The 18,412-nt window shown below is 34.8% G+C and overlaps 1 protein-coding gene across 1 annotated transcript; it reads right to left on the bottom strand.

The window, feature by feature from the left end:
• Positions 1-255: 255 nt before the first annotated feature.
• plekha2 (pleckstrin homology domain containing A2) lies at positions 256-14,954 on the bottom strand. Its single transcript, XM_022670600.2, has 12 exons — positions 14,791-14,954; positions 11,086-11,235; positions 10,880-10,936; positions 9,749-9,797; positions 7,491-7,588; positions 5,045-5,176; positions 4,830-4,946; positions 3,670-3,738; positions 3,526-3,596; positions 2,677-2,740; positions 1,788-1,865; positions 256-1,108 (listed from the first exon to the last, which is right to left on the bottom strand). The coding sequence occupies exons 2-12, from the start codon at positions 11,224-11,226 to the stop codon at positions 821-823; spliced, it is 1,164 nt and encodes a 387-aa protein (XP_022526321.1). The 5' UTR covers positions 11,227-11,235; positions 14,791-14,954; the 3' UTR covers positions 256-820.
• Between the last annotated feature and the right edge of the window lie 3,458 nt (positions 14,955-18,412).

Below are 18,412 nucleotides of genomic sequence, written 5' to 3'. Positions count from 1 at the left end.
TCTATTTTCTGATATCCTAATGCGTGGGAACTAGATTATTAAATCAAAGCCATTAAGGCATGGCCACAAGGTCCTTTTGTTTCACAGCTAACAAAGTATGAGAATTAAGTGTATTTTACTTAGAATTATACCATGTTGACTGAACTATAACAATCTAGAAACATCAGTTTCTCATCTCATTTATTCAGTTACATACATCAGCATGAACTGATGTAAATTTTAAACTGTTTCTCTGAAATAAAGCTTCTGTCCAGGTTGAGAGTTTTACCCAATCATATTTTATTCATATCATTTAGCAACAGCAGCATTTATGCATTTAAAAAAAGTACAGTAAGATCACAAACACACTTCAACAGTTTGAACTATCAATGTCATATATTTTCAAGTATGTGCCATTAAAGGGTTAAAATGTGGAGCAAAGACAAAATGCATAGTCAGTCGTACACACACAAAAAAAAAACTAACAAAAAAAAAAACTAACAAAAAAAAAAAACACCCTGCAGCATGCTCCAGTCTTTGGAACTGGACTTCTGTAATTTTGCTTCTTTTTCGCTACCATATTAAGCACTTTTTCCTACAAGTGCCAGCACCGTTCACTAAATAATTCACTTCTGCGGCCTTGACAAGCTTGAAAAACAATTGGACCCTGGCCAAAAGCCAGGCGGCTTTTCTTACATCCCTCCTTCACATGTTTATTTTTCCTTATTTTCTAAAAGCATTCTTATACTGTACACAGTCTGTAGCCCTTCATTTGAAAGTAAAGCAGAATGAAATGGGTTAAAATGACGTAAGTGTTGAGCAGCAGTAGCGAAGGAAACATTTAGACATCAGTGGTACGGATGTGTCTGTCCAGAGGAAAGTCTGTGTCCTTGGAGGGCTGTGGCTGGGAGTGGTGCCTCTGGCGTACTTGTGACTCTTGTGAGCTCTTGCCCATGTGCGAGAGGGAGGGCAGGGACGAGAAAGCACTCTCGCGCTGGACTTCTTCCTTTAACTGCGGCTCATGCTTCGGGACCGGGGTCCAAGGCTGCCACGACTGTGCTGTGGAGATCGACTTTACAAGCATGGGTTTCACGTGTCCAGAGAACACAGGACCACTGAAACGACAACTCTGTGAGAAAAAGAGAGAGAATTAGATTATGGTTCTCCAGGAAGCAATTTAAAACAGCAGCCCTTAATGATATTTCTGAGAGAGAAGAATATAAAATATTGTAATAAATGGCATCAGTGTACTTCTGTGACCAACCTGCAAAAGGGTAAATACAGGTCTGGAAAAAATTAAAAGACCACTTTCTGAAGTTTCTGAATCTGATTTTTAGTTTCTCTGATTTTGCTTTTTATTTTTTAAACTACAGACAACATTTCTCCCAAATTTAAAATAATAATATTGTCATTCAATTGGCATTTATTTGCAGAAAATGAAAAATGGCTGAAATAAAAAAAAAAGATGCAGAGCTTTCAGACCTCAAATAATGCAAAGAAAACAAGTTCATATTCATTTTTTTTCATGCATCTTGGCATCATGTTCTTCTCCTCCACCAGTCTTACACACTGCTTTTGGATAACTTTATACTGCTTTACTCCTGGTGCAAAAATTCAAGCAGTTCTGCTTTGTTTGATGGCTTGTGATCATCCATCTTCCTCTTGATTATATTCCAGAGGTTTTCAATTTGGTAAAATCAAATAAACTCATAATTTTTAATTGGAAATAACATAGGAATACCATAGCGACCAAATCGATGCATAATAATGCTGTTTTATTTATCTGTTTTAAACACTGTACTCTTTACCTTGGTTGGTCCTCGGAAGTCTTGAATTTTTGATGCAATGTCTTTTATCCAGCCGTTCATTTCTTCAGGAGTGTCTGTCTGTGTGGGTCAAAAAATATAAAACAAAAGTTAGGTCATCTTAAACATACAGTAATAAACCATTTATTCAGGGACGTTAACCATGATTACCCCTAGGCTACTTTATGTTAAATTGTAGATAATATGTTATGATTAATTGTCTTGTGTCTGTGTTATAGGCTGTAAGAGCAAGCATCATTTTCTGAGCTGATAACCTGACTGTGTTGGCCGTATGCTATTTTCTGTATCCATTTAATATTTAATGAGTATTCAAATCTATCATTTACTTAAATAAAAAATTATATAAATTAGTAAATTACCTTAATGCATTTTTAAAGTAGAATTATTATTGTGCAAGGCCACTGATATAACAAATGAGCTTACATAAGGCATTTAAAATCTAATTAACTCAAGTTTTCATTTCAGTAATCATAACCTCAGATTATCAAGGCTTACAGTGTAAGGACTAGCTATCATTATGCAAATTATTGATGACTAAAGACCGTAGCCAGCCTCTCATTCATTATCAACATCAGAGTTTGACGTGAATTAATCTTTCAATGATAAAACTGCACAATGACTTACTCGTAGAGCAGCCTCTGTGTTTACTGAACGCCTGGAATGAGCAGCTGAATGGTGTAAAACAGGTGTTGTTTACATCCTGCTTGACCAACAGTGCATTTAAGCAGCAATCATTCAAAAACAGCTACGCTCAAAATACATTCAGGTGCAGATCACATACAGACTCACACTTTTCCACAAACAGCCCCAGTCCATCGCCTTTTCATTGTGAAATCTTAATTTAGAGTTCAAAAAAATGTGTTTTAGGTACCTGAATGTAGAATGTTCTCGTACTTGTGATGATCTCAAACAGGTTATCACGTGAGAGCAGCTCTCTAAATAAATACAGCAAACAAATGAGATGAGAAACATATTCTATTAATCAATTTTGTTTTTTATCATTGCATCACTGAATGACAGTAATTTCATTTATTTTAAAAGCATGCTGTAAAAGCACTATGAGTGAAAGGATTTAGAGCGCCCCCATTTCTGTATTTTTATCTTTTATGGTCCAGTGAATGCAGTAAAAACTGCAAAAGCTTTAAAGGATGAAAACTTCTTAAGGAAATGGATTTTAAAAAATGAGAATTTACAAAGATTTTGAATGCAGTAAAGCAGTGCTGGAACAGATGGTTTTACTGCACTCTCTACTGCAGCATTTACACACTCACACACAGCACATTCACACTTTTCTCTTTATAACTAAAAAAAGACACAGAAACACAGAGAACTCTGTAGCTATTAAAGTCTTTTCTTTCGAGAAATAGCGTTGCAGAGAAATTCAAAAACAGATGAGAAAACAACACCATTGATATCTGTCAGTTTAGAAAAGGTTACAAAGTCTGTTCTAAAGCGTTGGGACTCCAAAGAACCACAGTGATTCACTATTATTCACTAATGGAGAAAACATGGAACAGTGGTGAACCTTCCCAGGAGTGACCGGCCATAAAGGGCACATTACTCCAAAAGGGCATGAACAACTCATCCAGGAGGTCACAAAAGAACCCAGAACAACATTAACATACAATAATAAAAATAAAGAGACTGGATGAAAATGGCCTCTATGGGTGAAAAAAAAAATTGGATCACTCTCTAATTAAACCTTATTTTATCTACTCACCCTGACTTAACCAGGCACTCATGAACCTTCTGTATGTCCCTCAAGCGAATACTGCGTAACGGCTCCTTATCCTGCAATCAGACAATTTAACTGGTTATACTGGTACTGGTCCATCTTACCTCATCTGTGATTATTTTATCTCACCGTTTCATTTTTATAGTAGCTCACACCCTGGTCATCTAAAATGAAGAATCTCCTCTTCCAGCTTTTTCTCTGAAAGGGTTAAAACAAAAAATCAAGAATTAAAGCAGTGCCTTAACCCTTTAACATCCTCACTAAGAAACAAGAAATCAATTATTTTTATATTTGTATTTTTTTATTATATAAAAACTCCACTAAAACAGTCCACAAACCATATATAGAGAATTTATTAGCCTAACGTTAGCCCAACTGATTTTTTTTTGTGTGTTTTAATCCCACAGAAATGTACTCTTTCGTTAGATCCTGCTGTTCTGATTGGATAAAAAAAGCACAATTTGAATTGTAATATACTGCCTTGTCTAAATCAAAATCCCTGTATTGTTCAAGCCAATAAACATCATTATTTTAAAGATTTAAACATTGTTATATTCCAATCCTAATAAATAAAATAATTCTTAATAATCAGAAGTTCGCTGCTCTTTAAAAGGGTGTAATTCCATTGTTATACACATATAACAATTTTACATACTATTATTCAGTGGTATCATTCAATTTAATCATCATGATTAATAATGCATATATAAATAAAAAAAATGAATGTAAGAGGATGCCAATTATATTTATATTACTGGTGTCAATTGCTTTAAAAAAATGTATATATTTTTTGCAGTATTTTTGGGAGATAACAAAAACAGGGTGTAGTTTGCCCTACTAGAAACTTGTTTTTTTTCTTTATTATATTTTTATAGTGTTATATAAATATTTTTATTAATTTAGTTGAGAATTAGATTTTATTATAATGCTTCAGAAAAGAACACATGCAGCAGCGGTGTGTGTGTCAGTAAAGAGACAGAAAAATATGAGATTAAATTCATATTTCAAGCTTAAATAAAATGTAATCAAGCTACAACTTGCTGTGTGTTTATATCACTAAATAAAACCAGTAATAGTTTACCAGGCTCAGGAAATTTGCTAATGTAATTATTACACAATTACACAACATTACTATGTCGTTATGTCAGTTGCATTAAATAGTTTTTAAATGAGAATAATATTGTTTATTGTAATTAATTATTGGACAATACTTTCTGCAAAAAAGCATTTCTTGTGACAGGCCCATGTTCATCATCTCATTTCAACAGCAGAATTATAAAACAGCATACCACGTTTCCCTGTTTGACGCAATATCCCGATCTCACAATGTTGGGTCGTAAGCTCATGCACCTCCTCAGCGTTACGTGTGAGCTGGGTTCACTGGTGAAGACGTCGTCTGCTTCATTCTACAAAACAAAAGCAGCCAACCGGCCTCACAATCAACACTAAAACATGAGCTCAGATATTCTCAGAAAAGTAATAAAACACAGGAGCAGTAAAGAACCTGCTGGACCGGTGTGTGGACAACCACGCCCCCCACGATCTCCGTCTTGTAGGCCTGTCGAGATGTTCCCTGGGTCTGGCTGGTCACGGTGGCGGCGTCGGTGCTCGGAGTCACGGCTGATACTTTGGGAACCTGAACGTGGAGGCAGAGGAACATCACGTATTAATTCCCAGCTGTTTTGTATAAAAGTGACTTAAAAAAGAGTGTATTACTGTATGAAGAAGTTGGGTGGTCTTCTCTTGCTGTGCATCGAGAAATAAACTGATTTATTTTTTATTTTTAAAGCACTTTCTGATCATATGCCAGTTTCTAACCACATTTAGTCAGTTGCTACTGTTGCTTTTAGTTGATTTTAGTTGTTTTAAGTTGTTTTGTTTTTTTTTGTTTGTAAGGTTTTTGAGTTATAGGGGGGTTTTATCCTCTGTGATTTTATTCCCATCCAGAACAACCATGTACGTGTTTTTCTTAGACGTCCTCTGAGAAAATTACAGGCTGAATTATCAAATGTGTTTCGCTAAATCTCTGAGTTACGTCTCCTCACGTTTAATAAAATAGCTATTTGTCCACTGCTGCGCACAGTAATTACACTTTGTACACTTTGGGCGCCCGTTTCCACGGAGATCCACATTAAAAACACAACAACGAGTGGAAATGGAGGAGCTACTGAACGCGATGAGATGTCATGTGACCGAGAAAGCAAAAAAAAAAAAAAAAAACTCTGGTCCTCCTGTTTTTTTTTTTTTTTATTATTATTTTGTCACTTTACAACCAAAAACTTAAGTGTATTTTTTAAGATTTTACACAAAGTAGCATATAATTGTAAAGTGGAATAAAAAATCGTACATGATTTCCTAAATTTTTATCAAATAAAAATCTGAAAAGTGTGACGTGCAAAAGTATTCAGCCCCTCTGTGTTAGTTCCTAGTTGAGACACTTTTTGTTGTTTGTCTCTACCAGCTTTATACATTAAGAGACTTTTAGAGATTTTTTTTGCATCATTCTTCTTTATAAAACAGCTCATGGACTTAATCATTCTAACGCATGAATATTCTCTGATCTAAGTCATTGCACTGTAGCTCTGGCTGTATGTTTTGGGTCATCGTCTTGTCGGAAGGTGAATCTCCTTCCCAGTCCCAGTTCTGTATTTATCTCCATCCATCTTCCCATCAACTCTGATCAGCTTCCCAACTCTGTCCCTGTTCTTTCTCCTTTTGTCCTTTAATGATCAGGACCCCACAGAGCAGGTATTATATGGGTGGTGGTCATTTATTTATTCTCAGCACTGCAGTGACATTGTGTCATAGTGGTGGTGATGTGTTAAGAGTGTTAGACACAGCAGTGCCACCACTGGACTAAGAATAGCATCCTGTGGGCGGCGTCCTCTCGGTAGCGTCCTGTGGGTGGAGTCCTGTGATCACTGATGAAGGACAAGAGGATGACCAACACAAACTGTGCAGAAACAGATTCAGAGCTTCTGTATTTTATTTTACTTTAGTTTAGTGTTTCTAACAGAGTGGAAGACAGTGAGTGAGTGATTAAACACAGTGTTTAAGAACTCCAGCAGCACTGCTGCTGTGTCTGATACACTAATTCCTCATTCATAGCAGCACAACATACGCTAACACCTCATACACCACCACCATGCCAGTACAGTCACTGCAGGTACACAGTTTCTGAATCAGCTTCTCTGATTGTGCTATTTATAGGTTTATGTTTGAGTAAAATGAACATTGTTGTTTTATTCTATAAACTACAGACAACATTTCTCCCAAATTACAAATAAAAATATTGTCATTTATAGCATTTTTTGAAGACAAACAATAAAAAGCAATAAGATGCAGAGCTTTCAGAACTCAACTAATGCAAAGAAAACAAGTTCATATTCATAAAGTTTTTAAGAGTTCAGAAATAATCAATATTTGGTGGAATAACCTTGGTTTTTAATCACAGTTTTTAATTCATGCATCTTGGCATGTTCATGTTCTCCTCCACCAGTCTTACACGCTGCTTTTGGATAACTTTATGCTTTACACTCCTGGTGCAAAAATTCAAGCAGTTCAGTTTGGTGGTTTGATGGTTTGTGATCATCCATCTTCCTCTTGATTTTATTCCAGAGGTTTTCAATTTGGTAAAATTGCTGCTAAACATCAATATATCAATTATACATTAATTTAAAGAACTATTTCAGACTACCTGTGCCTTACAGATAAAGAAACCTCGCTTTCTACAAACCCACTCGTTCTCCGGAACAGTGTAGGAGGTCACAGACTTTCAGTACGTGTTTCCGGTCACGATGGTCTAGAGGTTTATGATACCCACCTACTGCAGGGCATCACACAAGTACTGTCAGTTTGTTTGCTAATAGAGGAACCATGTTGCATCAGTACAGCTTTTACATCCGGCAGGAGCAGCTATATCTGTGTATCTGAGTGTGGTGTTCACATACTGTAATTTTGGTGGCGTTATTCAGTGCGCTGACCCACTCCTTCAGGTCTGCTGCATCATTGGCTTGGAGGAAGTACCGTCGTGACAAAGCATTTACCACTGTAAATAAAATAAAATGTGTTATTTATGTCATTGCAGATTAAATGTTTATTATTTAAGTATTATTCAGTTATTAAAGAGACTTTTTCTATATATTTTAATCATATATTTAAGTGCATTGGAAGTGCATAACAACCTTTAAACCTTCAACTTGGTTGTACCTTACAAAGGAACAGCCTGTTTACTGTGTTACTGTGCCTTTAAGGCTGTTGTATGTAAAATACATACATAATTAAATACAGTGCACACATATATATATTTTTTACATTAGTGAACAACATATCTTTACTGATAAATAGAACCAGATATTTAGACTAATTACATACATAATTAAATACAGTGCACATATATATATATATATATATATATATATATATATATATATATATATATATATATATATATATATATTTTACTTTAGTGAACAACATATCTTTATTGATAAATAGAACCAGATATTTAGACTAATTACATACATAATTAAATACAGTGCACATATATATATATATATTTTTTTTTTACTTTAGTGAACAACATATCTTTATTGATAAATAGAACCAGATATTTAGACTAATTACATACATAATTAAATACAGTGCACTTATATATATTTTTATTTTTACATTATTGAACAACATATCTTTATTGATAAATAGAACCAGATATTTAGACTATTAAAATCCAATGATTGCATCTATTTGTGCAATATTAAAGGATGAAATTATTTAAGTATTTAATTAATAATCTTAAATAAAATTATCCAGTAACATAATTATTATGCATAAGTCAGCAAACACAATGAAACTACTGAAGAGCTGCAGGGGTTAGAAAGGCTCCACTGACGAGTCAAACCCATGACTGGAACTGGGTCACACGCTGACTAACCCATTGTCTTGTCTACTCATCCTGATGTAACCAGGCACTCGTGAACTTTATCTATAGGATAACACTGTGAAAAAAGTGCTGTTTTTTGTGACATCACAAGACTATGGAGGACCAAAAATGACATAAGTTTAAAAACTAAAAATGCATGTATGAATGTAAAAATAAATACATAAATATATAAATAAATAAATGAATAAATAAATACATGTTTAAATAAATAAATAAATATATATTTTATGTATATATTTATTTATTTATTTAGTTATTTATTCATTTATATGTGCATTTATTTATATATTTATTTATTTATTTCAACTTGTATTTATTTATTAATTTATTTATGTATATATTTATTTATTTCTACATTTATATGTGCATTTATTTATTTTATACTTATGTCATTTTTGGTCCTCCACACAAGACAAGACAAAAGTAGTTTGTGTGGGTATTTAGAAAACAAGTTAGCATTAGCATTTACTGAGTTTTTAGCTTAAAACATGCTGTAGTTTTAGAGAAGTTGCTGCAGAGCGCAAACACGACTTTTACCTCAACAATAAACAGAATAAAGAATAAAATAACATTGCTGTTCCTTTAACTGAGCTGCTGGTGTATCTTTACAGTGCTTTTGCATTTTAACAGTTTATTTATATTAAGCTTAGGTTTACAGATTTCCACTAAGGCTGGGTGCAGCAGCATTAGCGTTAGCAGATAATTACTAGCCGCGGTTAGAGCTAGTTAATACAGATTGATAGCGCTACACTTGAGGAACCCTGAGTGTTGAGGTAAGCCAGGGAGATATTAGCTAGTGGTTTGTACCATGTAGCTTGTTTTAACACAGTAAACACCCAAGCTACTGTCCGATATACTCATCACTGAACGGCAAAAGATCAAGCGCTTTGTGCGGTTAGCGGCTAATGCTAATACTGCTCCAGTCTCGGAGCTGGAGAAACTTTACTGAAACTCCTGCTCCTTAATACCTGACTGGTAGAATTTATACTTAAGGTGCACCAGATTATAAGGAGTACTGTCGATTTTTGGAAACATTAAAGGATTTTAATTGTGCCTTATAGTGCAAAAAATGCAAAAAAAGCTTGTTTATATGAACTGTATGAGAAAACATTAATAAAATTAACATAATAAAAACTGAAAAAAAATAATTTGTTAATAATATGAATCTTTCTTGATTTTTTGAATCTTGAGAAATATTATTATTACCTGCTATGAGACTGATGTGTAGGTTATTTATGAGTGATAGTGAGGATAATAATAACTCACCAAAGCAGAATTCAGTCTTGGGTTTCTGCTTGATTGACACTTCGCTGATCTGTAAGCAAACGAGAGTAAGAGGAACGAAAAGAAGAAAGAATGGAAATAAACAGGTCCATGCAAATCAGACAGAGCTGAACAACATCCTGAACATGAATGAGGTTAAGTTTTAACATCTGCAGTGTGATCACTGCAATTTTATTCTTTGCAGCATCAGTAAAAATGCATTATAACTAGAATAAGGATACATTAATTAACAGAACTTATGAAACTGACACTGACACTAAGACATTATTAACCGTTTCAACTTTTTTTAACTAATGTCTCATTTAGGGGTGGGCGATATGGCCCTAAAATAATATTACAATATTTTTATATTGTTAAAAAATGTTTTAAGAATACACTACTGCAACAAAATGAAAATTACATTTTATTATTGCTACGAACCGATATTATATGGCATTATATGGATTTGTAACAGAAATCAATGATCCAGAATGTCATGATAATAATAATAATAATAATAATAATGCACTCCAAATATCTCTATATATCCAGGATTAAAGTAAAATAAATGAGAATTTGTGTGAATTTTTCTTTTGATAAAAACAGCTAAAATGTAGTACCCTGATGTGATAATTAGGGGTGGATAATATGGCACCATATGTCAGGGTATAATATCATTCACCATCACCGCGCACTCAAATAAAAGCGCAGCGACTCGGTTCTGATACATCAGCTCACAGACGCAGTCTTGTGCAGATCCACATCACCCTAGGAGTGATGAGGAGAAAGAGCGGCATCTACTGTACTCTACCCACCCAGGGAGAGAGATCAAGACCAATTGTGCTCTCTCAGGACTCCGGCAGCTGATGGCAAGCTGCAAGGCCAGGATTCGAACCAACGATCTCATGATCATAGTGACAGCACCTTAGCCCAATGTACCACTCTGGACTAATATACTTTATTTTCAAAAATCGTTTTTAAGAAAGATTTTCTCTTCTGCATTAAAATTTTCTGCAAAGTTTTGACAATGACATAAATTAAAGTGTAACCACAACATGTGGTTTGATCTACTTGTACTATCAAAGTATATTATGTAAATTCTGCATGTCAGTAATAGAGTAATAAAAACATTACCTTTGAAATATAACTCAGCCGTAAACTTCCAACAAAGCCCGCTCCCTCCGGTAGGTTCTGTTCCCAAGAAAAATGCAAATTCATGCAAATCATACAAGCAGTTCTATGGAATTAAGATAAACATTTTAAGTGTTCTTTAAAAGTTCTGCTTTTCATGAAATCCTGCAGCTATTGAACTAAATGCACTGATAATCTGTTCTAATTACCTGTGGATTGTCCATGTACCAGAACAGAGAGTTGCGTGAGGTATCCAGAATGAAGTAGCGCCGGTAGAACTTCCCACTGTTCTCATTTTCCTCGATGTCCAAGAATCCACAGGTACGGTTCAGTCTGTCCTGATAAGGCATGTCCTACAACTGCCAAGAGTAGAGGAGATAAAAAACCCTAACTTTCAGTTTCAGTTTCAGGTGAGACTCACAGACTCATCTTACGATGCAATATTTTCACAATACATTGCCCGAGAAAACTCAATATAACTTAAGACAATCAGCAGCCCATTGCTTTTTCACACTGCACTGACTTTGGACTTGATAATAAAACACAGTGGATCAACAGCAGCAGATGACAGACATGTCTCTCTAAACCATCACTGATTGGTGGAAACTTCACACTAGACCTCGAGCAGTTTGGACTGTGTGTCTCTCCACTCTTCCTCCAGACTCTGATCCCTTGATTTCCTTCAAATGAAATGTGAAATTTACTGATGATCAGTGATGATTTAATAAAGAGACATGTCTGTCATCTGCTGGTGTTGATCCACTGTGTTTTATTATCAAGTCTAAAGTCAGTGCAGTTTTGTTTTCCCACAGAATCTTACAGCTTCCCTCTGCTACTGACAATTTCTTTTATGGAGATGCGGATTTCATTTTCCAGCAGGACTTATTATAATATTGTGATATTATTTTAGAGCCACCTCTATTTGCATATCATGATACAGAGGCTGCAATACTGTAAGCAAGACAATACATTGTGATTGTTTCATTTAAAGTTTTGTAAAACTCTAATAGTACAAAAAAAACATGATAAGCCATTTTTATAAAATCTGGGTAAAACAAAAGTTTACTTTTTATACATTTAGATTAATTCAATAAATGAACCATTGTTTCACATCAATCTTTAAAAGTATACTCTTTACAAATATAGTATCACTAAATAAAATATTGTGATACTTTGATGTATGGACACTTTCAATAAATGTATCATTTAAAAACAAAAAACACAGTATTGATTTTAATTTCAAGATAGCTGGCAGACAGTGGTTGATTTTGTGTTTGTGTTTAAGCCCCGCCCACTAAATCCCACTATTATAATTGCTTAAATCATACATTTTTCTTTTACTCAGATTTTATGAATACGATAGTGTGTTTTTTTGTTTGTTATGAGAGATTTCCTAAAATATATATATATATAATCATTCATATCAGTATCACAATATATTGAAACATACTGAATTACCTGCAACCCCTGTACTCTTTGTTACTGATCATATTGCATAGTACCTGCCCTAAAAACAAGACCTGACTGTTCAGTTGCTCCCTAATACTGCAAATCTCACTTCTCTACAGGTGTTATTGTAACCCGATATTTATCCCTATTCACCGGTCTGGTCCTAATGTTGTGGCTGATGGGTGTACAGCACTCCAGCTGACCTACATTGCTCAGCTGTGTGATGATGAGTGATACTCAAACATTGATGCACATGCTGAGCAGCTGGTGTGTGCAGATTGAGAAGAATAGCCCTGCTATAGACTGAGCTCTGTGGAGAATTCTCCCAGCGTTCAGCAGCTCACTGCTCTGCTCTATCTGCTCATACAGTCTATATGCAAAGCATGTGCAGGCAGACCTGTGCTGGAGTGTGTTTTCAGGTGTATTGCAGGAGTATATGCAGTGCTGGGGCCGAGGGTTTATACTAGGCCTGTCACGATCATCGCAATATCGTGAACATGAACTTAATAATGTTTGATAATCGTGATATTTTTTCATTTATTTTGTTTATTTGTATATGTTTGTTCACATGAATAACAGTGAACAGTATTTTAGTCAGTCATGCTTCAATAACTTCAATGACTCCATAAACACAGTGTGAATTAAAGTAGGTGAATACGTAAGTATATAATGCCCAAACTAATAATAATAAATGATTAATTCAACTTTTTTAACAATCTTTGAAGTATTTTTTGAAGAAATTATTTTTTTCCTTAATTAGTTAAGAAAGCGGTGCTAAAGGCAGCACGGGAGCAGCGAGGTCTTTTAATAAGATTAGCTTGATCTCTTAATTCGCTCAATGATGAGCAGCTTTAATCAAATCCGGCGACAGTGCAGATCATCCACCGCTCTGGATTTAGTCATAATGTGGGTTTGGAATGATTTATAACATTTTTTTAAATCGTAATAAAGTAACAATGCAGCTCATATACATAAATACACAAAATTTATCAAAAACTGAGTAAAAGTATTAATCTGTACTAAAAGTGGAACGAGGAGATAAAATAATACTCCAGTAGATACAGATACAGCATTTTAGTACTTAAGTACAGTAGTGAAGTAGTAAAAATAATACTACAGTAAATACAGACAGCATTTTAGTACTTAAGTACAGTAGTGAAGTAGTAAAAATAATACTCCATTAGATACAGATACAGTATTTAAGTACTTAAGTACAGTAGTAGTGAAGTAAAAATAATACTCCAGTAGATACAGATACAGTATTTTAGTACTTAAGTACAGTAGCAGTGAAGTAAAAATAATACTCCAGTAGATACAGGTACAGCATTTTAGTACTTAAGTACAGCAGTGAAGTAAAAATAATACTCCATTAGATACAGATACAACATTTTAGTACTTAAGTACAGTAGTGAAGTAGTAAAAATAATACTCCAGTAAATAGAGATACAGCATTTTAGTACTTAAGTACAGTAGCGAAGTAAAATAATACTCCAGTAGATACAGATACAGTATTTAAGTACTTAAGTACAGTAGTAGTGAAGTAAAATAATACTCCAGTAGATACAGATACAGTATTTAAGTACTTAAGTACAGTAGTAGTGAAGTAAAAATAATACTCCAGTAGATACAGATACAGTATTTTAGTACTTAAGTACAGTAGTGAAGTAAAAATAATACTCGAGTAGATACAGATACAGTATTTAAGTACTTAAGTACAGTAGTAGTGAAGTAAAAATAATACTCCAGTAGATACAGATACAGTATTTTAGTACTTAAGTACAGTAGTAGTGAAGTAAAAATAATACTCCAGTAGATACAGGTACAGCATTTTAGTACTTAAGTACAGCAGTGAAGTAAAAATAATACTCCATTAGATACAGATACAGCATTTTTGTACTTAAGTACAGTAGTGAAGTAGTAAAAATAATACTCCATTAGATACAGATACAGTATTTAAGTACTTAAGTACAGTAGTAGTGAAGTAAAAATAATACTCCAGTAGATACAGATACAGTATTTTAGTACTTAAGTACAGTAGTAGTGAAGTAAAAAAATAATACTACAGTAGATACAGATACAGTATTTTAGTACTTAAGTACAGTAGTGACGTAATTCTACTTCATTACTTTACATCTCTGGTGGAACTCACCTGACCCAGGTTCCACCCATGTGAGCCCAGTATTATCTTGCAGAAGGGTAAGTTTTAACTTGAGAGCTGTTTTTAATGATGAAGATGAATATATATATATATATTTATATATGAAGGGAAAATACTTTCAGGAGGGGGGAAGTTTACACACGCACACACTTACGCACACACACACAAGCACGCACACGCGCGCGCGCACTCACAAAGCTGCCACACCTAATAGCTCTTAGCATCAGCCCCTCTGCGTAACCACAGCTCCACAAAACAACCCAAAACTCCTAAAACTCCTCCGCACAGGTGCAGCAGTGCAGCTCACCTGGGGGTCCGCGCGCACCGGGGGTCTCGGGTCCTCCTGCTGCTCCTCAGGTCCTGCAGAAAGCGCTCAGCATGGCGGAGAGGAGCTGCAGCTTCAGCGCGCGAGAGCTCCTCCGACATGCAGCGCTTTTCCGGGTCTCTCTGCTCGGAGTTAAAACCAAAACCGCGCATCCGGTTCTGCGCTTTTTACGCAGAAAGAGGAACGTAGCGCAGGAGCATGTGCGGTGAGGTGCCAGCGGAGCGCACGCGGACACTGCGGCGCGCGACCTCCAGGACACTTTCCCGCTTTTTAACACCTAACAAAAACCTCGTATCTGCCCCAGACACACTGTGAGGTGTGACACCAAAGGTGTCAAAAGTGTTCACATTCACACACACACACACTATAGGTAGAACTATTTTATAGATACTAGTGTTTAATAAAAAAAAAAAATACTTCTGTAGAAATTGAAGTATCAACCTACCTATCAAAAGTACTAAGGAAGTTTTAAAACTACTTAAACATATAAAACCCACCCAGCTGGCACAAAACCAACCAACCTTCTTTATTTAAAAAGTGATTAAAATATGATAAAACATAATTACATTATTACATTACATTTGGCAGACTTAGTTTACTTAGTTAGAGGTGTTAGGAGAGTAAGTGCTCTTTGAAGAGCTCTGTCTTCAGGAGTTTATTAAAGATAGTGAGAGATTCTCCTGATCTGGTAGTAGAAGGTAGTTAGTTAGAGGTGTTAGGAGAGTAAGTGCTCTTTGAAGAGCTCTGTCTTCAGGAGTTTATTAAAGATAGTGAGAGATTCTCCTGATCTGGTAGTAGGTAGTTTGTTCCATCGTTTGGAAACTATGTTTGCGAACAGTCTGTATTGCTTTGTTTAAAGAGAAAAAGTGGTTTTACTTCCATTTGCAGTAACACAACTGCTTTTTAATTTGGCAGCAATTCTTTGCAATACCTGGGTGTATGTTCATGTTCTATTTCTTTTACTGTTTTTAGTGTTTTTGAGAACAAATGTTCAATCAATGCTAAATCACTGTTGGATTTGGTGTTGATTTTAAAAAGAGATTTAATTTCGTACATTCAACGTTAAATAAACCATAGCTTACATTCAGGATGATCAATATTTTATAAAAAGAGGGAAAAAAAACTCTGAAAAAATACAATTTAATTTTTGTTCTCTCTCTCTGAATAAACATCTCTGAAAAAAGTAGGAACTGAACAACTACAAGTACTACAAGTAGCTAAAAGTTGAAAATCATATGGTGAACAGAGTGTTTACAAAAACTTGTCAGTGTAGTAAATCTGAGTTTCCCACCAAAACTGAACATCTGATCTCAAAAACACTAAAATAGTAAAACTAATAGAACATGCCACAAAAGGAGAAATGCTTTTGTCCTTAATGGCTTTATTTTCCCCCTTACACTACTTTTAGATTTATAATTTAAGTAGTTTTAAAACCACTTACTTAAAGAGTAAAAAGCTTGAGTTGATACCTCAACTTCTACAGAAGAATTTTATTAAACCCTAGAATCTATACTTCTACCTACAGAGGAATGAATGTGAATACTTTTGACATCTTTTTAAATAGGAGTCACAAGGCTATTTTCTACGTAAGGTAACAGTGTTTGTATTTCTTTGCTTGACATTGTTGCTGTAGAAACTGTTGCTGGAGTGTTTTTACGCGTAGACGTTCACATGAAGTCTATTTTTAACTGTTTAACTTCCTCTTTCCATTTTTTTTAGCAGCTCTGAAGTAATTTTACAGTACATCCAACAGTATATCTGGCTTTTCTAGACCTGCAACATTATATAATCCAGTTGACAGTCTTTTTATTTATCCACATATCTAACTTCTGTTCTTTTTTCTATTCTAGAAATGCATGCGCCCTCGTGGTGCACTGCCTGCTGCCTGCAACCAACCATATGCGAAAATAACGACATGCCCTTTCCCCCAGAGACACTTTATCCCCCGCCCAAAGTCCAAAAACCCGTTATAGAAAGAGAGAAGAGACTCCACTTCCTTCAAATAAAGACAGTCTGCACTTGGAGGCGCTATCTGACCAAACTTTACTTTACCAGCTCCAGTGAGGAGGGCTGTTACTGAGTGTCAGGAGGGAATAGTAACACTCGCAGGGCTTTTATTTAACACTAAAACTGTTGATCTGACACTGGCGTGTTCATTGTTTAGTGTTAATTAGTTAATTATCATTATGTAGGCAGCAGTAGGTCTGTAACAGTGTTATAAAGATGTAGCAGTACAGTTTGCACCAATATTGCAAAGAGAAAATAAGCCGATTTTAAAGGATGGACATTTTTAAGTATTGGAGCCTGAAATGCAAGAGTTTGCAAGACTTTAGTCACAAACACTCTTTAACTCTCCAGTGTTTTAGTAGGAACAGTGGTTAAAGTAACCCCTGCATTTAGATCTGTAGGAAAGACTTCAGCAGACAGAAGACAGAAAGAAAGTGTTATAAGCACACGTTCACTGAGGTGACATGTTCTGAGGAGATTGAGTTTGATAACACAGGACATGAACAGACTCGCAGCATGAAACCTAATAAACTTATACTAATAAAACAAACCCAATATGTTTCAACCCTCCAATCTTCCGCTAAACATACACTAGAAGACTTTAAAAAGGACTCAGCTCTGAAATAGAGACCAACCCAAGCCTTAAACTGTCTTTTTGAGCCCAAGCCCAAATTAAACCTAACATTTAAGTAAATAAGTAGAGCATTAAAATAAGTAGAGTATTAAAATTTTGCTTAAAAAAAAAATATATATATATATATATATATATATTTTAGGTTGTTTAAATGAGTGAAATCCGTTCAGAATCATGTTAATTCACATTGCAACACTGAAGAAGCATAGACCTATTATTTAAGAACAATTTTAGAACCAATATCCAATATCAAACATTTTTTTCTAAACATATAGATCAAAGTCTGACACTCTCTCAAATCTAAACACAAGTCAGACTTTTTACTTACAGACTAAGATTTTGCAAAGACTGGGGATCTTGCAGCATCACTATTTGCAAGACTCCAACAAGATTCTTAGATTTTTTTTACTTTTTTTATATTTACTTTTATTATTTCAATACTTTTCCATTCTGTTGTGGTATAAATGGAAAGACACGTGGAAAAGACCTTTTATACACTCCAGGAAAACCGTGGTGTCCGAGCCATCGCTGTAGAAATCTCATCCACGCTCAGTTCCACAAACGCTTCTGTGCTTACCTTGCAGGTTCCCGTAGCTCTTCTCCTATTGGTTGTTGACATTGTTCATGCCACTATTTGCGTGAGCCAAGTTGGTTAATTTTATCTGAACACAGAATGAAAAAAAGAAAAAAAAGCAAACGTGTAGATTTCCCCCCCCCAATTTTAAATAAACTATTATTTAATAATATTTAATATTTTGTAATACATGTGTCCTTTAACGTAACCAAAATACCTTACAAAAAACAGGGACTTCCAATGCAAGTTAAGAAGCTATCTTTACTCCTCTTCTAAATTTAAAGAAAAGCTTCAGTTCTGGCAGTAACAGTATATACTATTATGCAACTACAGCCATTTGGTCAATTCAGTAAAACAAAAAACATTTTATTAAATACAAATATTTAGGT

Source organism: Astyanax mexicanus, chromosome 12 (genome assembly GCF_023375975.1).
Source record: "Astyanax mexicanus isolate ESR-SI-001 chromosome 12, AstMex3_surface, whole genome shotgun sequence".
Taxonomy (NCBI): Eukaryota; Metazoa; Chordata; class Actinopteri; order Characiformes; family Acestrorhamphidae; genus Astyanax; species Astyanax mexicanus.
Note: the sequence above shows the minus strand (reverse complement) of the source record. Positions and strands in the feature narration are given on the sequence as shown.